We start from the raw sequence: 25,765 nt of genomic DNA, 5'->3' as shown, positions 1-25,765 counted from the left end.
ATAACTTCTCACAAGGAGGCCAGAGCACAGACATTTTAGTTGGAAACAAACAAACAAAAACAAACAAAAACACTACAAAAATTCACTTATGACATAAAACTCCTGTCTCTTTTCTGAGAACACATTTAGTTTGAAGAGCACTGTCATATCCTGCAAGATAGGATACCCTTGGGCATAAATAACATGATAAAACATAAACACATAAAACATAATGCCTTAAGTCAAAACATATTTGCTTTTTCAGGTAGCTGCATACACAGAGCAGCTAGTTAAGCAAATGACATGTCTGTGAATCACATTCATTTGTGAAACCAAAAGATATAAAGACTAAATTCACCACGAGCACAAGCAAGCACCATTTCATAGACTTTAATGAAGTTATGCTTGTTTAAGCAAGCGGTGAAAATGCATTAATTCTGCCAACAATAAAAGCTTGCCTTCCAAACAGAAGTCATATTTTCTGAATATGGATGAGTCCTTAGCACTTGTCATGGGGAATCCTTCTGCAGATTGCAGAACACCGCAAATTAGCATGCAAAGAGCAAACACAGTGTAAAAGCTGGTATGGTAATTCTAAAAAACCACCAGCCAACATTGTTCATTGATTTTGAAAGGCGGTGTCGATTTTTCTACTGATTTCTTATATTAATTTGTAACGTGCAGGTAAATGTCTTCTGCAAAAACAATAAAGCCTTAGTGGTATCATGTCTCCTTACAGCCCTATTGCAGGTCAGTGAGGAGTCAATGATGGCTGTCCTGACCTCAAGGATGCACAGAAATATTGTTTTCTTCTGAATGATGAAAATTACTTACCTTGTGTTTCCTCTTTGATTTTGTGGATGTTTTTTCAGCTGCTGGGGTGGGGGACTCTCGAGATGGTCGTCTGTGTTTCACATTTGACTCTCTTGGTTCAGTTTTCACAGATGTGGTCTCAAAAGGCTCTTGTCCAGGTATCCTAGAGAGTAAACTAAGGTCTATTTTCACCCAAAGAGATTTGAGTTCTTCATATTCTCTCAGTGGGGACAGAAGTTCATTTTGTACAATTGGGATAGGAGAAAAGAGCTGCTCCTCCAGGTCATTGCTGGTCTGGTCGATGGATGTGTTGCTGCCATTGCTAGTTAAGCTACTTACGCTGAGGATGTTACTGCCAGAGTCCTTCACTTTGATGCCATTGGCCGGTCCACTACAAGCTGGCAATATCTTAGCCTGCAGGCTCTCCTCCTGATCTGTATTTGAGTCAGAAGTAGATGAATCAGTTTCAATAAATTCCCGGGACTTGGGGACAATTTTGCTGGGGCCTCTGTACTTTTTCTTCTCTGAAGTGAGACCTGTGCTCGTTCGAGGTTCCTTCCTTGGGGCGGTCTTGCCAACTGCTGCTTTAGTTCGAACCTTTGGCTGCTCAGGGGGTTCCTGCGTGTCTTTTTCTTTGGGAGTGTTGCTGGTATTATTTGGTTTGGGCCAGTTATACTCTTCTACACTGGAAGTCCTTTCTACCTTTTTGGGTTGCTTTTTCCCAGTAGTCCTTTGTGCAGTTGGCTCATTATGAGCTGGTGACTTCTGCTTGGAGCTTTTTGCCTCTGGGGTTTTCTGGGCAACCCGTGGTTTGGCTTTCTCTCTGATGGGACTGAGGATTGCCCGGTCTTTGGAATCAGTTGGGGGCAGGCTGTTGCTGAGCTTCCCTTTGTTTTGCCCTTCAGCCTGCTGACTGCTCTGCGGCTGGGAGCTGGTCTCACTGTGAGGCTCATTTTGATTGCTGATGATGGTCTTGTTGTGGGGGTTCACTTTATTTAGCCACTTATCCAGCTGCCATTTGTTTGTTGAGGGGGGTTCTGGCTGCAGTGTGAAGAACAAGGAGCAAGTCTCAGACAGAAGCAAAGCTTTTCCCTTTAAGTGAGGATGTTTTTAATGCACTTTTTTTATTTCAGCCAACTAGTGGTGACTGCTAGTTTTATGGGAGCATTTATGGAGTATTTATGGTTAATTAGGCTTCCTTATCTGGTTTACAATGTGGCCCTGGAGAAATTTAATACAACTAAAAAGTTTAGCTGGTCCCTGAAGATACAGTTTCGTCACGTTGCCTTTCCTTAGCCCCAGCTGAATACTGTGTCAATAAAATCTTCTCTAGCTACTGGCAGAAATCTAAATATTTCTTTAAAGCAATTCAAATGTAGGCCAGAAGGATTCTTCCAAAAGCTAGAATGAGTATGTGGGTCATACAAGTAAAACTGTAAAGGGAGGGAAAAAGTCAATAGCATCAAACTGCATAGAGCTCTGACATTTTCCACCCTCTAAGCTCCTGCCAGGGAAATGCTGCGAGCATGGCCATACCTCTGGTGTGGCACTGCGTGACTCCTCGTTGCAGTCACTGTCACTGGAGCTGCTCTCGCTGTCGGAGTCAGACTCAGAGCTGCTCTCAGACTCACTGGAGCTCCCGGAGCCACCGCTGGAATGGGCTAAGCCAGCTGCATGTGCCACCGACACTGGCAGGCCGCTGTGGAGAGAAGACCCCTTCTGGTTAGTATGCTGCTTGTCGACCAGATTTTAAAATCTTGGGTTGAGGGAGCACCCAAAGAACCCTGCTCACAACAACTGTGCTCAGCATCAGCTCCTGCTCTCTCAGTGCAGACCTAACGGACTCTCCAGCAGGGCCCCATGTAGGGACCAAGGAGATGGCAGGCTATACGCTCCATGCGGAACACTGATAGTGGTGTTAATAACATCACGATCATCATCACCACCCTCAAGTGAGAAACACTTTAGTATCACAAACTTCAGCCTATTAGGCCAATAACTGCAAAAACTAATAATCACACTTAAATAATTTATTAATGAAATCTTGCTTTCCACATTTTTTGCCGGTTCATTTATAATTTATGACCAAGGAAAGGACAGCAGGCAACTAATATTGGACAGAGCATTTTAAAAATTAATTTTAATGAATATTTTTGCACTGTAGTGTGTAAAAACTCCCTACTTTAACAACTCTCCAGGGGGCACCCAAGAATTTTTTATTTATAGCTGGTTTGTTGTTTTTTTTTTCCTCTCAGAAGAAAGATTGCTTTATGATAATTCCATGAGAAAATGGTGTTCATACCAAAAGTAAGTCTCTCTGAAATCTGTTTTTTTTCTGTGTGTTCAACTGTCCTCCCAGATTTATTTATTAGCAGTGCACTGTGTCTCATTGCTTTTCCTCAGCATTTATTTCTATACTTAGAGACTGGATGACCCCAGTTTCTAGAGCTACAGAAAATTTTCCAGTCTGAGTCTTTATACACTCACCTTTAATTTTTTATTTTATTTTATTTTATTTTATTTTATTTTTTTATTTTATTTTATTTTATTTTATTTTATTTTATTTTATTTTATTTTATTTTATTTCACATCATTTTGCCAGAGTGATAACCGTAAGCTGTCTCTTCAGCTGATCTATACAGAGACTTTTTGATGATTGATTTTAAATTTGTGAAGCTGGCAAAGCAAAGTGTTTGAAAATTGACACCATTTGCTAGTATTCTTATGGATATTCAATACCTCACTTTAATATATCATCTGCTGTGTGTTTCCCATATTGAGTGATCCATGAAAGCCCTGAAGTTATAACTGTTTTTCCCTTCATTTCTATCTGCTTTAATACACTGAACAAAATTCACATAAGCCAGGCACACACGCTCCTTCACCTTTCAAGCTGAGATACTATGCGCATCAAGATGCCCTCTTAAATAACACTGTAAGGAAAAAAATGGTAGCTGGAAAAGCCAGAAAGAACTGATGTTTGATCCTGCCTCACTACAGTCTTCTGAAGTATTGCCACTGGCTTCCATGACAATAATATATGGTCTTTAATCTTCTTCTTAAGCTAAGCTACTTTCTCTCCTTGTTGGTAAAGTGATCCCTTGCTCTGCGGTTGGTAACGTAACTGTCTCTTTGAGCATTGCAAGGGCCCTGCAGTGCCCATTGACAAAAACAGCTTGGTGCTTCAGGGTGCATTAATGAAACAAAATTACTCACTTGGGTAATTGCAACAGATCACTAACTTAGTTGCTCATTAAGTGCATATACTTTCCTTTTTTTAGAGGCTCTTCACTCAACTGAGTCTGAAGATTTAGTTGCCAAATTTCAATGGGAAGTAACAGCTAACTGAGGAACACAGGCATGTCCAAGAGCATTTTGTCTAATTAAACATTGATACATTTTTAAAAAGTCTTAAAATTTATATTTTATTTCAAGTTTTAGAAACCATTTCAGCATTTTTTTCTTAATTTTTTAAATTATTATTATTATTTTCTTTTAACCCTCCCATTCAGTGAAGCACAAGAAAATGTAGGGAAGTTATTTATTTATCTATTTATTTATTTACAATAAACAGAACAGTGGGGTAAAATTGAGTATGTTTGTGGCGGAGTTTTGCTTTCAATATCTATCTTGTCATTTTGGCCTTAGATTTTCTATTTTGAAAACAATGAAAGTAGATGAAAACTGACTTTTCCTGTTTTATTACAATTGTCTGCAAGAAGGAGTGAAAATAATAGAGAAAAAAATACTCAAGGATTTCCAAACTGATAGGAATATGCCTCACTTCTCTTCTAAAACACATGAATAGAACACCAACCTTAAAACAATGCCATTCACTGTTATCAGAACAAAGAATTTTGTTTCAGCCACCTGCAGAGATTTAATGCATCTTTGTAGCAGGACGCATAAACCTGCACCAGCCTTTCGTAGTGACAAATCACCTTTCCTGGGAGTACTTTTGCAACGCAGCCCTTCCCCTTTCCCCCCCACACAGGCATGTTTGTGGGTCTGCTCATGCCTAGTTGTGCAGACACCCACCCCCCCCCCAGTTGTCAGTGCTTGCAAATTTTCTCTAATTAATATCACCGATTTAAAGAACATCACCTCTTAGAATGGATCAAAGAAGCAAAAGAAGCAAAGGGCAGTACCTCAGCAGCTAAGGCCCGGATCTTTCCAGCCTTAAATTACAACCTACATCTTTTAGCACTCTGGAAGAGAATTGACACTGTAGCTGGGATGTGCTTACAGAAAACACCAGGAGTTGTACTGCAGCAGATTGTGATGTCTGACAAAGAGCTGAAAGGGCAAGACTAAAATCATGGGAATAGATGGAAGTTCCAGCCAGGCCTTATTTTCTCTTTTTCTGCACACTAGTGTCAGAAAAAGTTATCATATGCCAAGATTACTGAGTAATATAGCTCTGCAAGGAACCAGACAGACTCAGAATAATGTTTTTCATACAAAGCACAATGAGGTCATATTTGTCTTTCATCTGGGATAACAAAATTATACCATGGCTACATCAGGCAGCTTCATGCTGAAGATGTTATTGTTGATCAACATTTTTAAGCAGAAGCATTCACTTTTTGTCATGAAATTTGAATTGGGAATAGCACAGTTTGTACACATTGCAAAGCAACCAGACGATACCCCAAGTGCCTTTCCTAGTATCTCACAGCGCTAAAGACAGAAAGCTCTTGCATACAGCTACTTGCACAATCAGCTTCTAATAATGCTATTCAGCAGAACAGAAGAAAATGTACAAAACTTTGACATAAAAGTGCATGGAAAAAAAAATGCATCCTTGCTTCCAAGAAGAAAATGAATTTAGTGGAGAGAATTCTGTTTTGTTGTTGTTTGTTTGTTTAATCTTTTGGCTCAGAACAACTGCTTCCTTTGCACTCTTCCCAAACACTACATCAGCTTTAAAGTTTCTACATCATATTCTTTAGAAGATGCTCTGATAGATTCCGCAAATGTGCATTCAAGCAGCTCTTATACAAATAAACTGGGCTTCTTCACAGATACTTCTGTGAAGTATCAACTACACGAACTCAAGGTTGCCTCTGTAAAAGACTTTCAAAGCAAGCTTTGTTGTGTTGCTAAGATCCAGACAAGGAATGCCAGCCTGGACAAGGTTTAAAATGGATTTAAAGCATTTTATCATCAGACACAAGTCTTCAGAGTGACTAAAGGGGGCAGGAAACACTGGTATTTGAAACTCTTGAATTTTTATTTCCCAGCAGGAGATGAACAGTCATATTGTTCCTCAGTGTCTGAGTGGACGTTTTTATTTCATCTGAACTGAAAAAAATAAAAATAAAAATAAAAACAATGCTGCACAATGGAACACATTATTGTTCGAGTAAATAACACTCACAAGAAAGCTATTTCATTATTATCATTTGAGATTGGAGACCTCTACTGAGGCCAGTGACCTGCTGTGCTGGGAGCTATGTAAATATATGATGAGAACCAGTCCTAGGGCCTAAGAGCTTGCAATCCAAACACACAAAGTAAACATCAGAGGTATCATGATCCTTCTCATACTCAGTTCAGGCCTCACAAACTCCATGCATGTCCCCTCTGCATAATGGCAGCATCAGTTTTGTTCCCCTTTGCATTTTGTGCTCCACATTTTCCTGGCCCTGTGCTTGGTGTTTCAGATGAATCCTGCAGGGCAGGATGTTCTGCTCTGGTCAAGAACTGTGACCATAATAGTCTTCCCTGGGAGAAAAAATACACACGTAACTCCCCATTTCTCAGACCTGCCGGATCAGCATCAGCTTACCCCTCTCCAAAGTTACTTTTCCTATACCACGAAGATGGGAGATGCTGGAATGAAACCCACTGCAGGTGGAAGGAGAACCAAAACTCCTTTGCAGAGGTCATTGTGATAACATCTCTAGCTGCCTGCTGGTAAGCATTTTAGGTTGCCTCCCTGTTATCAGGTAATGAAGCAGACAGAACAGACTTACACATCTGAAAATAATTTGGAAGGAAGTTCATCTGCAGCACTTCCAGCTATTTCCCTTCTTCTGCTCTTTCAGCACATGGAAATTCTCCTGGCAGTGCGGTGTAGGCACAAAGCATGAGATGAGAAATGTCTTGAAGTAGGGGACAGACACCAGCATCACCAGTACCTGGCAGCATTTTTCAGCACATTTGAGATAAAGCTTGAACTACACATAGAGCAGCTGAGACTTGCAGGTGTGTGGCATCTGTCAAGAGCAGGCAGCGGAGCCAGATGCTGATGGTTCATAGTGGGGAAATGCATCAAGCTCTCAGGCACACCAGTAGTATTTCACTCACTGCGGTGGACTGCTACAGTTTGATTTGCCTAAATTCAAATGTTTCCCTTCAGCTTTTCTGGTTGCATTTATTTACTCTTTGTTTCTTTGGTTGGTTTTCACTCAAGAGATCTTCCAGAGCCAGTGAAAGCAGATCTGGCATTAGTATGTGTCTGGATTACTGTGTTGCTTAGAGAAATGAAGACCCAACATACACCTTAACACTTCGTTACAGTTCTCATCAGTTCTATTATTACTTTATTTTTTACACATCATTTACTGTAATGATGTAATAAATGGCTTATGAGATTAGACGTGGTAGTTAGAATAAAAATAATTCAAAATACTAAAGCTCATTAACCTCCAATAGGAAAAATATTAAATGATTTTCCCTGTAAATATGTATGTTGAAAAAGAAACAACAAAAAACTGTGAGAAGAATTCAGGCTACTGCAGTAAAACGTGTTAAGGAAGAAAATTCCTAACAAATCCTTAGGTATTTTCTCAAACTTTTCACCAATTAGTTGCAGCCATGCTAATTGCTGTGAAGAGGATTTGGCAAATTGATGGTGCCATCCAGCAATAGCTTTATTCATTCCAACCAATAATGATGAATTGGCCTCTTGTTTCTTTGCTCTACCCAAAAATCAAAATGTAAACTTTGAGAAAGCAGAGCACCGCTGGGTAGTGGGAAAATGTAGATGGAAACTGACCAGTAAGTCAACAGTGTATCAATGCTAGCAATGTATTTGTAACAAAAATCAGTACTCTACAAAGGTTGCTTTACTGCACTCCTCTATTTTTAGGGAAAATGCAACCAATGATATCTTTAAAAGGGAAGTTCTATACTGAAATATGACTACAGACCAAAAGGGCTTGTTGATCTTCCTGTTAAGGCACTAGATTGGAATTTGCATGAATTTTACTGCATACAAGAAGTATTTCTGAGCACCAGTTCCTGCTGAGAAGGTGAATGTTGCCTATCCTCAGTCTGACTTGTCTATTTTAAATGCCTATACTCTTTAGAACAAAGACTGATTGCACTGGAAAGCGGGCACCCATTTCTGTGCACTCTCCATGCTCCAGCAGAGCAGACTGTGGCATTCACTCAAGGGGAGATATATTGCCCCCCAACTCGCTACACTGAATTCTGAGAGAAGACAGGGAAGACAGAAGAGGAACAAACTAGCTGCATCTTTTCAGAAGCTGTCCCAATCTCTCCTGCAGAGCCCATTCCTAAAGAAAAACAGAATGAACCCGAGGAGCATTGCTAGGAATTACTGGGCCAGCTGAATTCCCTGTAAACATGCAAAAAAAGTCAGCTTCATTATTCTAACAGATAATAATAGAGCAGAACCTAATAGATTAATATTTAGTGGCAGAATTTAATAACATAACATTTCAATAACAAAGTTTTATTTCTTACGCTGTTTTCAGGAAGTAATATTCTCTTCTAATTTGAAAGGGAGCTGCCATTTCTTTATAACAAATTGTTCATATCTGTATCTTCAAATGTATATATGACTGTTATTAGATTGCTTTTTGAAGAAAAGGATCACTCTGAATGAGTTGTTCACTGCCTCTCTATTGGGTAGTGTTAAATTATTTATCATCAGGCTGGCAGGATTCAAATCTAAACTTTCAAAGACCTGGCTGACACAGGAACTGAAAACCTGTATCAAGTCCTTATGAAATATTAATTGCCATCCAGGTCAATGAAATGAAATAAGGTGTGGAAATTGTTACTTCAGCTAACATTAGCACGCATAGTAAGACATCACTTAAGATGGCTCTCTCATGTCAAAACACACAGAGAGCAAAAACCCTACAGTACGTGATTTGGGATGTGGCAGCTGATCTGGTGGTATCAGTCCTGGGCAATGTAATGCAAATAGAAGACCTGATTTATTTTGAGGGGGAGGGTAATTTACAAGAAGTTATATGTAGAAAACCACATTCTTATTTTTTGTTCAATAAAAAGCTCATACGTTCAAAAGTAACTGTTTTAATCAAAGGCTGTTTATAACAAGGTTGATAGAGTTACCAAAACAGACTTTTTTTCTGTACACATATAACCCTTCTGTACTTTCAGCTTTAGGGACCATAAAAAAGGATAGTAAAGATGAAAGAAATAAAAAGAATGACAGAACTAACTCCTCTGAGCCACAATCTATGTCAAAGCAGAACTAAAGTGATTGACAGCTTGCATTAGTAATGAACAGAGTGGGGAAAAGCTGCCAAGAATCTGTAACAAGGTCAAAGCCTTCCAATAAAGAATTACATTAGCCACAAATCCTAGGTGGAACTGTGTATATACTTCAGCAGTGTGACTTTAACCGCGGTACTGCTTCTACTGTCCTATTGTGACCTTTTCCCTGGTTTTCTTCCTGGGTTACAGTAAATTCTTACTTCTCACCACACCTGTGAAGAAGAACAGGTGCAACATATCAAACTGTCTGTGAAATTATGAAGAACAATCAGCAGATGAGGAGGAATTTTAATGGCACATTCCTGATGGTACACATAAAAAACTTTCAGAACTATTGGTATGGTAATCGCTCTCCTTTCAGTTTCCCAGCATTCTTATACACACTTGACATGGAAGGGAAGGGGATTTTGCATATTAAAAACAATATTGTATCCATGATTTGTGCGTGCATCATCCTACTCACCTCAGAGATTGGAAACAATCTTGTCAGCATGATATTATTCAGAGGATGTGATGTATGCAGACTTTCTGATGTACAGTATTTTAGTGAATGGATTAATGTGTCAGAGTATTATTGAAACGTGTCATTATATGCTACTATTTGTTCAGCATGTGGAACAACAAGAATACTCTGTCACCAAAGGGCCTCATTTGATGTAAATGGGACCATTTTATTATATCAATACTGCCTCACTGAATCCAGCTAGATGAACATTGATATGAGGGCTGCTCTAAAGGTAATGCTTCCTATGTTATGATGTTGGCCCACAAGATCAGAGGTGGATATTGGTGGGATGGCAGTAGAGGCAGAACATTCTCACCAATATCCCTTTACACTGTGTAACCATGTGACAGATGGCAGCAGAGGGGCAGTCTGACAGAACGGTGTCTGACATGGAAGTGTGCATGGAGCAAAGGTGTGTCACTAAGGTCCTCCATGCAGTAAAGATGGAACCCATTGACATTTATGGATGCTTGCTGAACACTGATGGGGATCAAACAGTGGATGTGAGCAGAGCGAGGCTGAGTGGTGCATTTCAGGTAGTGGCGACAGTGACAGTGGTCACCTTTGCTGGTGCAGATGTTTACGAGCACCAGCACACCTGCAGATGCTTACTCCTGATCATCACTGATGAAAATGCAAAGCTAATGCAGAGCTAACAGTGGTGACTATGTTGAAAAATAGTGTTTTGTAGCTGTGAGTTTTCTCTATCAAAAAGTGTTATTGTGCTCTTTGTATATGCTATAGTTTCCATGGAAATAAGTAGGAGGCATTACTTTCTGAATTAGTGATGTATGTAGAAACTTACTTATTTTCCATAAAGACAATGTAGAAAACTACATCTTTCAGTACACTTGTATGTCTTCTCTGAAAGTTAATGGACACTGATTTATAACTTGATGTTAACATACATTTTACTTAAATGAATCACTTTTTAGCACTTCTGCTTTACTTATTTTAGCAGAAAGTCCTAGTGTCGTCACAATAAAAAAAATGGTTCTTAAAGCACTGTCTTTGTTTTCTCAATCATGCATGGCAAAAACTTGGTAAAATGACACTGCAAATTAACCATATGACTCAGTTCTAGTTCAGTTCTATCTGAAAATGGAATTCAGCCTACAGGGCCCAGTGGGAGCAGTAACTGGGAGCAATGTCTCCAAAATGTACTGGTGCAGCTAGATCCACATGAAGCCTCCAAATCCCCAGTGTCTCTAGTTGCATCTGCTATTTGAGAGGAAAGCTCATTTTACTATCCCAAGCAACCAAGCAGTCAGAAAACATGAGAAAGAAGGTTTGTTGTTTTTTTTTTTTTTTGCTTTCCACATGTAAGACAACACCTCTGAGCTTGACATGGTGCCAAAATGCATATCTTGATTTTCCACAGCTTTACATCACACACAGTCATTCACACCTGTGTGCTGTGTACGAGTGGCATGAGGTCAGCTCAGGGAACTGCCTGGGAATTTGCTCTCCAGGCAAATCCCCTGGGAGTGATGCAGCAGCATAACCAACTCTAGACCAGAGCAAAGAGGATGAAGTGGGGACATAAGTTCCTACAAGCCAACAAAGGGGAACAGCCTGGTGCAGTCAAAAAAACCTGTGTTTAGAAAGGACTCAACATGGTATTCTTGGAAATGCGAGGGAAACAAGAAATGTAAATAAAAATAATTAAAATGAAAGAAAAAAGAAAAAAAAAAAGGCAGAGATAAAAGCTGACCCCAAACAAAGTAGCATGGGCAATATTTAATTAAATGAGCTTCAGCTGCCCAAAAACTGGTAGCAATCTGCATGCCTTATATGCTGTACAAAGCATGAATCACCAGGACTGGTGCAGTAGCTTGTTGGCTTGTACTCAAATGAGTAAGACATGAACAATCCATCGCTTCTGAGATGGCTACTGCACTGTTGCAAGGATAGCACTGTGGTTAACGCACCGCTTTGAGACTCCAACAAACTCATTAAATTCTGCATCTCTCTGGGATTTCATGGGCAAAACAAATTCTTGATGCTTCTTTCCGGGTGTTATTAATAGAGATAGCATTGTGAGCATATCCAAGCATATTTCATCAGAGCTGAGTTGTAGGATAACGGGCAATAAGAAAACCCACAAGCAGAAAGCTTCACCGCTACTCCCATAAAAAGGAATCACTGTTATTAATATAGGGCAATTACTCCAAAATACTTTTGGATTAAGTATTCCTAAATATACATGATGAATTTATGGTACACCACCAAAGCACATAATGGTTACAAAAAAGCACACTACTTGTTTTTTGAACAAGCAGAAATTTTTCCAGGAGAACGTTAACAGAAATGAATGTTGAAACATAGGTGTCCTCCTTATGCTTTATTTTAAAATGGGGTGAAAGCCTCCCTTCAGAGTGGAAATACGAGCTTTCTAGTTTTCAGCCCAGTATGAGTTCCTTTTGACAGTTACATTAAGCTCTGCCTTATTTATTCTAAAACAAAACAAAACATAACAAATTGAATCTATTTAGGGTTAAACCTCGCCTTGAAGGATCTTGTGTTAGAACAGAGCTAAATCTTTAATCAGCATCCACAACTAATTATGACATACATAAGTATTAAGAAAAAAAGTTGCTTCCTTGAGTGATAAATGAACCTGCAGATACTTTACAGCATTCACTATAAATCACAAAAGACCATTAATAAACAGTCAAAAAGAAATGACAGTTACTACAAGTATCTGCTCTCGTACTTTGCCTAATACCATCAGTGTCATGTTTAAACCTGACATCTTAAATCTTCTACATGAAAACCCTTTAAGACAAAAGGCTCAGCTATTTCAAACAATATTTTCTATGCTTTTTATTTTGAGTGACAGCCAAAGAGAACAGAGAATTTTTAATTCTTTAATCTTATCTGGCTAAAAATCTTGCCTTTTAGCCTTTCTCATCAATACCAAGGTTATTTTGCTGGGATTTTGTGGGGAAGCAGTCGACATTTCTTCCAGTAGGAGCTGCTGGTGCTCAGCACCTTCAGAATGGTGCTGTATGAGAGTCAGGTCAAAACACTGCAAAGAACAGGACTGCACTATCTGTGTGCCTCCTGAGGAAAGTTTGGAGTCAGTTTTGATTTAAACAGGAAAGACTAATTGGGACCACCAAACTTTACTCCTTTGGAACACTATCTGCTTTGTTAATCCAGGCCAAGAGGAACAGTGATGTGGGCAGAGCCAGTTACGATCTGACCTGGAATGGTCTGCAGGCAACCATTGCACCTTGTGTATTTTTTCAATATGGACAAAATGACCTAGACCTTTAGGACTGGTTCAATTATTTCTCATTGAAAACCTTCCAAGCAAGATACTTTCATTCTGGATACACGTCCTTGAATTACAGGAAATTGATTTTTTGGCATCATCATCTATTTTCCTCAGACTGTCGACAGGTTATTGTATTAGTAACCTGCTGTAGGTTCCTGACAAGCAAAGGTCAGGAAAACCCAAGGCCCTCATGGGTACAGAGGTAAATAAGCAAAGGTGGATTTCTCTTGAACTTCTTATTGTTTTCAGCTTGAAAATCATTCCTTCAGTAAGGTGCAAACATGTTCTTTACACATCTGCCTAGGCAAAGTCAATCTCCTAACGCCTGATGTAGCACAGTGGCTAACTGTCTGTTATACGAGACCTGAAGCTCTCTTGCTCAGCAACAACAAAATGAGGAGTGAGGTGTCACTCTACCAGAAGGGAAGTGCTGGCTTATTTCTTTTCTGCATTAGAATTAAACAACAGCAACTACAACAACAGAAAAATGCACCCCTCTCTAATTTTGACTTCAGTATTTAGGATACCATAGGCAATACAGTTTGATTAACAAGGGATAGTGCCCAAATGCCAACCTCCACAGAATAAGGGAGAACAAATGGTAAAACAGGCTGAGCAGGACTGATTGCTTCTGCAGCAGGTTTCCAAGATGAGCTCCACTAGTGTTTGCATTCCCTGCAAATGCTCAGAGAGAGATACAATCACAGCCCAGGCCTGAAAGACTCATGCTGAACTTCAGTGCTGAACCTGAAACTACTAGGTAACAACACTGCTTGGCTGATCTCTGTCTTTGCAGAGTAAAATCTATGTGGATAAGAGAGCCAGATCGTAAGTCTGGAGTTTGGGAGTTTGACACGGGCAGAGCTTTTGAGCTGAAACCTGTACTTGCTGGTTTTGAAGTGAAGAGGCTGTTATTTTTGAGTCTGAATTCATGAAACATCACTTATTGTCCAGGTTACAGATGGACTCAGGATCTCACACTTGGCTTCAGAGTTTGGATAACTCACACTGCATATCTGGGGTTTGGGTTCAAGCCCATCTTGAATATAAATTTAGAATGAAAGAAATACATACAAATACTAGGCACATAATAGTCCACTGCCAGCTGTTTTCTTCTACTTACAAGACTGTTCCTGAGAAAGTAATGTTTTTGGTTTGTTTTTTGTTTTTTTTTTAGTGTGTGGTGGAATACGTGAGTGATGACAAGCTGGTATCCCTGAGTTCAGTGTGAACCTGACCTCATTCTCAAGTTTAGGTTGCCTCTTGTTCATGACACATGCCTTCCTAGACCTCTCAGGCTACATTCTTTATTAGATTTGTTGAGAAATGGAACAGTGTGCTCACAGTTGGTTTCTTTTTTTTGGTTTTCCCCTTGAAAAATATCTGTGTTCTATCCGTGCTTCAGTGACAGCCTGCTGCTCATTTTCCAAGGAAATTCATGCCAAAAGTCCTGATAGCAGTTGACTCATGGGCTGGCATGCACAGAGCTGGCCTTGTGGGTCATGTTCCCAACTGAGCAATGGACTCACTGTATTATCTCTGGCAAGTCTTGAAGGTTGGAATTTTCAAGCAAAAGCAAACAAAATCAACTTTTGTTTTGTGATTTGATTATTTTTTAATGCTACAGTTTGCTCATTTTTGTTTATTAATTTGTTGGTCCGATGGTTTTTATGTGCTGCAATCCCAAATAGGTCTCTGTCTAGTATCATGTTTTATATAGATATGGGAAATGAAATGTAAGTCTGATACAATTACGGTTGTATGCCATGCAAGACAATACTGTAAACACAATGACAGCCTGAAAAGCTGCTTAGCAAAATGATCTGAATATACAAGGCAGTGTGAAAATGTAAAAGGAATCCATAATGACAACAAAGATTAGCCAATTGCTCTCTAACCTTATTTACAGAAGCAATCAGAGGTATTCAGGTCGAGTTAATGACCCTGTCTTCAATTAATTCAATTGTCTACAAGCAGCACTGATGCAGTAGTTGTCTCAGTGTCTGCCACATAGTCTCTGAGGGAACACATAAGATTCCATTAAAAGTGACAATAATAACGCATTTATTAGCGAAACACTATTGTATTATAAATAAATTCCTGATTTTAAATTATGCTCCATGCTTTAACAGAAATTCAATTACTGAAATAATAAAAAAAGACGGTGTACTTGCCAAGTGCTCGGACCATAATTTGGCTGCTTAGTTACCAGCAGTTGGCTCTTTTGCAATTTCTTGTTCATAGAGTATTTCTTTTGAATAAATGCCAGAATTTTTCATACAAATTTCATGAACAAGTTGCAAAATGAAATTTTGAGCTTTTGAATCCAATTAGGAAAGATATAACTACATCTATTATTGAAAAAAATATTCTTGAAAGCCGTTCTTTCTGTTGTTCAGCTCTGTGTAGTAATTGAGGTAAGCACAGGTGCTGTTCATTATGAGCCATTGTGTGCCATCTGAATTCTGGGAACTGTAGAATTCAAATAGTTTCAACTCTGTTTGAGTGAATAACAAACAGGCATGATTTGGAGGTTGTTTGTACGAGCTTGCACATTGCTCTTCTGGGACTCCTAAGGCACCTGTTTGCCCTTTTTGAAGCCAAAACAATATCATTTATGTTCTGGCTATTCTTTCTATAATTATTTTGCAGGAGCAACATATTTCCCCACTCTTCTTCCCCCAGGCAGCTATTAATGGTTGAAATATGAACAAAAGAAACAAGGACATACATAGCAATTATCTAATATACTGGGGACAAGAAGCTGTAGAGAGGTTTTTTAAGCTTGATGAGATTCAGGCAGGGAATACCTGTTGAGAAAAGCAGGTACAGCTCACACTTAGTTTTGTTCCCTTCTTAAACCAGTTTCTCATGGTAGACAGGCCTAAAATACAATTCCATTTATGTCCCAAGAACCAGTATGTATTCTCTCTTTGGAGGCATGGCCATGGACTAATGACTCACCCATTGTCTTCAGATGTTTTCTATGTAAAACATGAAGAGATGTGTGTACCTTGCATCCTGCTATGTGAGTGTAAATGGAAAACTGCAGACAAATCTTCCTACTGGATCCCACAGGTGTCTGCAGACATATGGCAATGAACACATGGGTCCTAGCTCTTCAAGGGATCATAAGCTCTCCCCTCTGTGTATTTCAAAATATGCTGTCTTGACTATATATTTCTGATGATGGTGATTATTTACCTTATACTTGTGTTTGTTGATGTATTGCTGGCAGTTATCAGCAATCTGGGGATGGAGTGTGCATGTGCAAGAGCAGCAACCAGGAAGCGCGAAGGAAGGAAACATAGAGTTGAGGTTCCTGCAGTCTCAGTGTTAAGCTGAAAGACAATTCTGTCTTTTTATTTTTTTCCTGACAATGATTGCAGTGCAACCAGAGCTGCCACAGTTCAAGCACTTCTTAGAAAACACCAAGCTGGTGGGAGATGCTATCAGACAATAAGAACTCCTTCAGCAGGTAAAAGATTTGGATATGATTCAGTACCTACGCTGATTCAGGAAGGGGAAATAACTCCATACAGTAAACCAACAATTAAAGAAGGTAACCACTTTTCTAAGTTTTAGGAAAACAAAACTTGCAAGAAGGCTTGGGATCTCAGTGGGCTGCTTGGTTTCTGTATTAGAAACTGGCTGGTGACATTGGACTGTATTTACATAAGACTTTTAAGGAGAGTTGAACTGGCAGTGAGACATAAAGAAAATCCCCTATTCAGTGTCTGACTTCAGCTCTTGGTGGCAGACTTCTCTTTCAGTTAGGAAACCAGAAGGAATCTGAACAAAAGTGGATATTTCCTTCCAGTTGCGGGACCACACATAGAAAGGAGGAAGAGAAGGAGCTGGAGAATGAGAAAGAGAATGAGAAGAAGGAAGCTCAGAACCCTCACAGTCCACAAACACTTCAAGAACTTAAGTGGAAGACATATTATCATGCCAAACTAAATGTTGAATGAAGTTCAACAGCAAAAACAACATAGAAAAGGATGAGAAATAAGGAGATTTGTTGGGTAAAGTAGAGACCAAAACTGTGCCCATACATTCAAGTTCCAAGCCTAACGCAGTGAAATTCCAAGAGCAATCACAAAGCTGCATTTGTATAAAGGAACTGTTTTTAAGTGGGAGTATTATATGTTTTAATACATGGGTGTCAATTTGGGGTTTAGGATTTTTCACTGGTGATCATGAAGGAGGATTATTTATATTCTGCAACCTGTACCCCAACAGTAAACCAAATTCCTATAAAAAGTTGAGTACCATCACTGAGAAAAATAGTTTTAAGTCTCTAAGACTGGATACAGACTTGATTTTTACTACATTTTGTTCAAGTTGTATATATACACATTTAATACAATCATCCCAATACACACTTGCACCTCTGTACAACAGTAAGAGAGAATCAAAAGGAAGCTGTTTGCTACGTCCATTCTTCAACTTCATAGATTCTGCTCACATGAGGGGAAGTTGCTCATCATCTGTGGGAATGACTTGGTTTCAGCTGGGACATTCTGCACAGCATCTGGCTTTAGGAGAAAATGCTTTGGCTCTAGGAGAAAAGCAATACTGATAACATACCAATGTTCTAGTTGTTGCTGAACAGTGCTCTACAGAGCCAAGGATGTTTCAGTTTCTCAGGTTCTTGCACTACCCTGACACTGGGGCTGTGGGACACAAGGATCTGGGAGAGGAACCAGGACAACTGACCTAAACTGGCCAAAGTGATTTTCCATACCACGTAGCAACATGTGAAAAAACTACAGCACTGGAGGGAATTGACTGGGGGGAGTGCTGGTGCTTGGGAAGCTGCTGAGTATGGGACAGCAGGGGGTGAGCAATTACACTGTTTTGTATATGTGCATATATTATTACAGTAATCACTATTATTTCTCTCTTGTCCTTTTCTATCTTAGTAAACAGGGTTGGTTTTATTTGTGTGTGTGTGTTTTTGTTTTACTTCAACCCATGAGTTCTACACTTTTTTCTGATTCTTCCCTTCATCCCAGTGGAAACAGCAAACGAAGGGCTGTGTGTTGTTCAGCTGCCAACCAGGTTGAACCACAACAGGGAGAAAAGCTGTTTAAGTGGGATAGTCAAGGTAATTTGCCACAGCCATTTCTTTCTTCCCAGAGAAGCTGGCCACTGCATGAGCAGTAACAGACTTTGTCCTTCAAAAGAAGATGTGAGCAGTTGCTTTGTGTAGGGGATACCTTCACAGGTTTCCATGCTGTGTCTCAAGTTTGTGACATGTTGTCACAGTCCTGAACTAGACAAGATTAAGAATGCCAAATGTGGGACTCATTAAACACAAAAGGACATTATTTGCAACTGTGGCTTTAAGGAAAAGTATAAGAGAGAAAAAAACAAAATGAGAGCTGAAAGAAGTAACAAATGAAAGGGGCAGCCAGACAGAGTCTGTGATAGGATGGAAGAACTGGGAAGTCTTGGGAAGAGAGCTGGGGAGATACAAGAACAAGTGAGCAGCCACAACGACGGAGAAAGAAGGGCTCTGTTGAACAGTCCGCCATTTTTGTTAAGAATATGTATGAGTGGCCTAAAGTTTGTGGACTGAAGAAGGCCTTATATTTCACAGAGCCCTGGACCACATGATTTTTGGAAGGTACTATAGCTAGGTAATACTATGGGGAGTGTAAACATTTGGCCCACAAAAAGCTTTGAAAAGACTTAGCTCTCAGTCCTCCTACAGAGATCTAATAGATCATTTTGTCATTCCTTACTCCCGCTGAAGACCCTCTTCTCCTCTGCAGTCATTTAATTTACTAAATGTCTCCTCTATGCAACTGGAGAAAGCAAAGCCTCGCTCTCCTGATCTTTATATCAGCATAGCTCTGTATATTTCTTCAGTTCAGCCAGGGCTGCTGCACAACTGTGTGATAAGTTATTCAGATGAAGGAAGTGAAATATGGCCTGAGATGTTCAGACATAATGTGAGGAGGTTGACACTAGCTGCAGTACAGGCAGACATTTAGGCAGATTATAATTATTCAAGTAGCAATTTAGCTCAGTTACCAGAATTAATATTCTTAACTCAAATTCTTACGAGAAAGCAATGAAATAATTAATGACTGTGAATGCAAATGAACAAGACATTTGTTTCATACCAAATCTGAAGTAGCACCTCTTATAGCACAGTGGCCTCCATCACAACATAAGGTCATTGTTTCAAAGCTGGTGTGGGGAGAAGGGCTACCTAATTATCCCCCACACCACATTCTGTAACACCCAAGTGACCTGGAATGTGTATCTATTCAAGCTCTGATACAGGTCAGCCCTGCACAGCTTCTGAAGAAGGCTGGAGGAGAATAGTACAAGTGGCATGGCTGAGGGCCAACAGAGCATTTAGCTGTCATTATTTCTACAACAGATTCACATGCAGTGAAAAGTAGGTTTAATGAGGGAGCGTTAATTTACATCCATCCATAAGAGCATTACAGGGCTCTAACACTGACCAACCATGCTTCTAACAGGTTTTAATACTTTGATGCTCTGTGTGGACCTGAGAAAGTTACAGACATGATAACATCCAATAAGCCCAATAAAAATGGACACCAGCCAAAGTGAGTTCCTGTATGTCAGATATTAAATATGACTAATGTTGTTTGACAGCGTTCCACAGAAGGTGCGCTGGAGTCTCACTACTTCCCTATCATTACCACAGAAAGAGAAAGGTAAAGCACCGCAGGAATATAAATAATTTGAAAAGCCTCATAGACAATATTCTACTGTGCACCTCATTTGCACTTAAAAAAACCTGCCCTACAGACCTTATGTACTTTTAAGATTCATCTGAAAGATACATGAAGAAGTCTTCCAGTCAAAAATGTACATATTTAATGGAATTAGATCTCTAGGCAAGAAAATGTCAGAAGAAAAGGAGAAATATTAAAGTGAATGCAGGGTGCTCCTTTCTACTGCTTTCCTGCTTTGATAAATATCTTCTGGGATGTCATTTACTAGAAAGTCATGATTTAACAAAAAGAAAAACTTCAGTATAAAATATACTCTCTTTATTGCTGAAGTAAGTTGCTATTTTCATATTTTCCCTCTGTATTCTGCTTTTGTCAGCCAGAGGCCTTGATATTTGCTTTTATATCATCCCTATTGAAAATGCAGCGCTTATTGTGAAATATTCAATTGCAGAGCTCTTCTGATTACATGGCAAGGGGAGATCACAGGGATCTGTACTGCCACAGTCCTTTCTCTGCCTTCCAGTCTCATGCGAGGGCAAACAAAATAATAATAAAAAAAAAGAGTAAAGAACCCTGATTGTGGTGTTCAGTAATCACCATGGGCCCAATGGGCTTGAACAGAATCCTCTTTATTCAGTCCCAGTGGCTCCAGCTGCCTTTGCTGAATAGCAGCTGAGTATCTGCAGTGGCCTTCACCCCTCTGCTGCTGGCAAAACAAAAGCTTCTAAAGGTATCAATTCACATGCAGTCCTGCAGACGCCCACAGCCCGGACCTGGCCAGCAGTTTGGGTGGAGGTACTGCAATCTACTTTAATTTATGTGAAGGATCTTGTGCTCCAGTGGTGATGCAAAGGTTGCATCACAAATCTTGCCCAGAGTGGGACTTGAGAAGTGCAACCCTTAATTAGCTCTTCCACAGAATGGATATCAGAGCTGCCTCCCCACCCCCAAGCCCCACCCCCACCCGCACCCCCATGGATGATCTGATAAAAAAGAAAATCTCATTCAAATTGGCATTGCTACCAGCAAGAAAATTTCAAACTTCCCTCTAAAGCAACCCATTTCTGTTCAGAAAATTCAAATAAAACATTTTGAGTTACTATCATCCACAATGAAATAGTTTGTTTTATTAAATCGAAGTGAGGTGTTTTACCTTACTAGTTGAGCTCAGAGTGCAGACTCCACTGAGAGCTTCAAGTTATCTGCATCCTGCCTATGAGGGATGAATCTTGTACAGTGTGGTGCAAAGCCAATGGAAACTTCCAATAGATTTAGTAAAAGTACGTTGCCTTCAAGACTGTCAAAATATTTGATTTGATTGAAGATAATTATGATAAAACACTTTATATAGCTGAATTCATAAGTTTCAGTTTTCTTTCTGTATAAAAAATGGCCAATGTTTCAGACTACACTTGAAATTTCCTAGTTTCTCTGTGTGACCAATGACTGTGTTATTTCACATACTTTCACAAAAAGACAGAAGAGAATCTGATAACGTCTCAGCCCCTTCTCTACATCTAGATGTAGATTTGTGTTGATGTAATTATAAATGTGATTTTTTTTCTGCATACTTGCATGCCATCTAGGATGCATACTTTACACGGATACCTGAACATACAGTATGATTATTCTATGTATGAGGTCTTCAATAAAGTATCTTACACCATGTGCATTCCCCACAACAATTAACCGAATCCAAAGCAAAAGCTTTAGTGTTTCTTCTTCCTACCAGGGCTTTTAAGATGCTAAATCTTGGCAACTGAGCCAGAAAGTTCTGAATTGTCTGAACAACACCACAGAGATTTTGACAAAGAAAAGGCAATCAGAGAAAATTAGGATTCTTACTTAAATGTCTTGTTTTTAGATCACTGTACTAGATTTTACCAGAGCAGTTTCGCCAGCTTACTGGAAGCAGAATGCTGCTGCAGTGGAATACAACCAGGGACTTCCATTTATATCTTGTTCAATGCCTGCACATCTCCCCTACACATATTCCATACCGTTCCACATTTTCACACATCCGCTTCCCACTGCATAGGAGGAATTCACCCTATAAATGCCAACACTTGGCATTTATTACATTACCTTGAGGATGTTCCTTTCACTCCAAACACTCTGTCTTTTTGTGTACCAGATGCTGAAGCAGCCACATCATCATCTTTATCAGCCCCCACTGCACCAAACTGCTTGCACCTCAGAAAAGAGCAGTTTCAGGCTGTTCACAGCCCAGGCAGGCATTTCTGTATCAGTTATATTCACTTTACATTTTAAAGACTTTTTTACATGCTGTTTTTGCATTATGCAAAACGAGATGTGTGAAGGCCCTTCAGTAGCTGTCTGGGACATGTGATGCATGTAGGTATGTGTTCAATCACAGTTACTTGTTTCTACACAGAATTTCACTGCAACTGCTTGTCTTGGAGGAACTGATTCAGCTCACATTAACTTGACTGAGAGCTGGAGCAGGTTCTAAGTCACACTCGCAAAGTGCTACTGCTCTGAATTACAAAAAAGAAAACCAAACTTCCACAACTTTGTAAGGAAACATCATACTCGTTTCCTTCTTTCAGTTTGGTTTTACTGAAAGTATTCTTGGCTTTAAGACAAAATCTCCCCAAACATTTCTGGTGACCCAGAACAGAACCTGTCCACACTTGGAGAGTTTAAGGCTACAACAAGCTCAGCTATGTAAGACAAGCTTTTACTTACTTTCTATTTAATAAGTAGGATTAAAAAAGAATCTTGAGAATTAGCTTGCTTATCCAAAGCAACAAGCTGTCTGTCTTCTCTGTATGCCTCATATACCTCACAGCTTCAGCAATGAGCCCTTATAATCTTGCCAGTTTTTTCCTGCACTGCTTTGGAGCCAAATTCTCTGCTAGGTACCTCCAAAGAAATCAATAGAGATATGCCAAAAGAGGTTTGGGTTCATGGGACAAAGCCTTCACTGTTATAGAATGATGCTGATCTAACAGTGTAAATGGAGAGAGGCTGTTTCACGCTACCTAAGAACTGTGTATTGTATCTGTAATGACGGAATGGCTATCAATGGCATCTGTGTCTCTTTGCTTTCAGCCTGCAGATGATTTTACATTGTCAGGTGCTTTTTCTTTTGTTATTAAATGCAGTGATTTTCTCCTACATGCTGGGTAGTCCAGTCAGCCCATTGATTGAAGCAGTGCCCTTGTTCCTAATGTGGCTAAGGGAAATCAATGGCTCAGTGATTCTGAGTGTTCTGGCTACTCACAAACAAGGCCAAAAGACTTTCTGGTGGGGTGGCATTCAGTAATTAAGATTTCCTCTTCTGCAATCTGCAACAAGGGACACCACAGTAAGTGGTGGAGACGGTGCACTCCAGCCTCCTGCTCATTAATGTTCACACCGGGAAAAAGATAATTTGCTTTCGTCTTTCTGAGCCATGTTGAGAAATTTATTTCAGTAGCGTCAGTCGTATAAGATAATAAAAATGGTGCAAATCATGCAACGGAAGAGAAGCTGGCTTATCATGATTTGAGTTTATACAATGATTAAGGTTACTAATTAGTTGGTGGAGTGCTATCTGTAAATGTCCCTCTCTAATAAATGGATTAGAACATATGTTTTAATGCACATCTTTTCTCATTGTTTCAGACACAAGAATACGTACAAAACAGAAAAAACCCAACAACCAGCGATCCAGAAAGCAGACAGTGGGAGATAAATGGAGGGTTATGCAAGATTTAAACAAATACCACAGTCACTTCCCGGAAAAGAAATCGCCCAAAGAGCCCAATAACTTTCCCAGTATGTTCAGTAAATGATGACATGAATGAGATTTATTGTTCATCACGGTACATAAATAATGCCTAATGCCAAGCATTCATTTAGCACTCTACAGCACAGGACTTCAGCTGCTGAGGAGTGAACAGTGTTATCTTAGGAAATCAAGAGCACAGCTCGATCTGAGCTTGATTCTGGGGTGCTGGTACAGCCCACTTCAGAGCCCTATTTCATGCTTGGCACCTGAGGAGACCCAGGACAATGGCAGCTGCACAGAGGCAGACAGCAGAACCCTGCCATGCTGCCATGACTGGACATACCTGCACTACTCCAAGGATGGCTAGCCAGGCTTCCCTGCAAAAGGGCCAGCATCAGGCATCAACAAGATAGCAGGGAAAACAAAACCTACATGTTTTCACCCCACTGTACAGATGAAATATCTTTAGGGATACCACAATATAAAAACACTGTAATTAGGACCTGACCCTATAAATGAGTAATCCTACCTCACCTCCTGGCTGTAGAGAGGTGCTTCATGGAGCCCTCATGCATAGTCAGGGGCTGTGCCCCAGCTCACAAACAGCACTATGAGAACATCCCTTCCCTGGGCATGAGTCTCTTCTGCATGTTTTGCCCTCCCCCAGCCCTGGCAGTGCTCGGTGCCCTAAGTCTTGCACTGCGACATGTTTGCTTTCCACCTCCTGTGGCCATAACTCACCGCTGAGGCATTTTCAAGCAACATAGCACATGGGTGTCATCAGGCCTCTAATCGTTGGTGCACTGTGGTCTAAAAGGAACTCTGCAGTATCAATTCTTCTAATGGTATTAAAGGAGGCAGTATTACTTTTCATTTGTCCAAAGTAATCTAATTCAGTGTAACCTAGTCGAAATTTCATTTCCTATATCTTTATTAAAGCAGTGCCACTCTTCAAAGAGAAATGTTAGCAGGAGAAAAAGCAGAAATTGTTTTTATTGTTTGGATTTTTTTTTTTTCTGAAGGAAGCAAGAAAGGCTGAAGGTAGACTGGCTCCATATTAGCTTGTTATCAGCCATGAATCATACACATTTAAAGAAGAAAATTTTAAGAAAATAATAAAAATTATAGGACTTGCAACTGCAATGTAATTCAGTTTCCAGTGATTGGAGGGATTCATTTAAGTCTCCCTTAAGGAGTTCTATCTAGCCAGGGTATTTGTCAGTTCTTACAAAGAGCAAATATTAATTCCAGGGGTCTGTACCAGACATTTGTAGAATTGAATGGGGTATTTTTTTGCTTTGTGACATATAGCTGCATTCGGAATGTTTTGCTCCCATTTTCCTGCACTGGGACGGGGAAGTCTTTTAAGAAACATGGAGTTCCATTATTCAAAATGTTTGAAGTAAGGTGGAATGTTCAGGTGGTATTTGCTTATAAAAACATTTATTTTAATGCTTTCATTAGTGCCTTTATTGCAAGCAAAGTATCAAAACTTCACTGACAAATATTATGAGAATATAGTAAGGCAAATCTCCAAAGATGCTCAGATTACCAACAAATGACACTGTCTGATAGTACCTTGCTCAACAGTAAATGAACTGCAGAAACACTAATCACTTTGAAGTTAATAAAGCCTATACTGGCTTCCAATAATTGGCATTTGTTTAGCTGCCATGATTGTAGCTATCTATTTCTAGGTGAGCAATGTAAGATAGCAGAAGTTTCACCTTTCACAAGTTTTAAATCCCTGTAGAATTGACAGAAAAAGCCGTAACCACAAATTGGTTTGCAATTTTCCTTTCTTCCCAGAGAGCTCTATATGGTTATATTATGAACCTTGCTTCAAACAAACAGCTTCTGACTTTTATGATCCTTTTGTGATCTAAATGGCTATCTCATAAGATATTCCACTGCAGCTCCTTTTTCAATTGCTTTTACTGTGAAATGGCATTCTGGAGATTTCTGGGGACCATTTCACACTCTTGCGGTATTGATTTGCTAAACCTGATGATAGGTTTATACTTAAGATGCAGTCTAGTATATGAACAAAGTGTAAAGCTTATGAAGAACAGATTCAAGACTTTCAATAGCACCATCTTCTTGATAGCGTTTGCCTCTTTAAAGTAGGTTAGTGTCCCACACTACATTTTTGAGTGCAGGGTGCTATATGGGCTCCATTTCTAATTGTAGTGGAATGTAATGTTTCCATTACACTGAACTGCAGTCGC

General features: G+C 39.7%; 1 protein-coding gene across 1 annotated transcript in view; it reads right to left on the bottom strand.

The window, feature by feature from the left end:
- Positions 1 to 25,765, bottom strand: part of AFF2 (ALF transcription elongation factor 2) — a 338,300-nt gene that overhangs the window by 38,262 nt on the left and 274,273 nt on the right. The window contains exons 10-11 of the mRNA XM_072334541.1: positions 2,329 to 2,491; positions 814 to 1,833 (exon numbers count right to left, since the gene is read on the bottom strand). Coding sequence (XP_072190642.1) covers positions 814 to 1,833; positions 2,329 to 2,491 — 1,183 coding nt within the window. The remainder of the gene's footprint in view (positions 1 to 813; positions 1,834 to 2,328; positions 2,492 to 25,765) is intronic.

The sequence above is a fragment of the Excalfactoria chinensis genome, chromosome 4 (assembly GCF_039878825.1).
Source record: "Excalfactoria chinensis isolate bCotChi1 chromosome 4, bCotChi1.hap2, whole genome shotgun sequence".
Classification (NCBI taxonomy): domain Eukaryota; kingdom Metazoa; phylum Chordata; class Aves; order Galliformes; family Phasianidae; genus Excalfactoria; species Excalfactoria chinensis.
The sequence above is the reverse complement of the archived record's forward strand: the minus strand, read 5'-3'. Positions and strand labels throughout refer to the sequence as shown.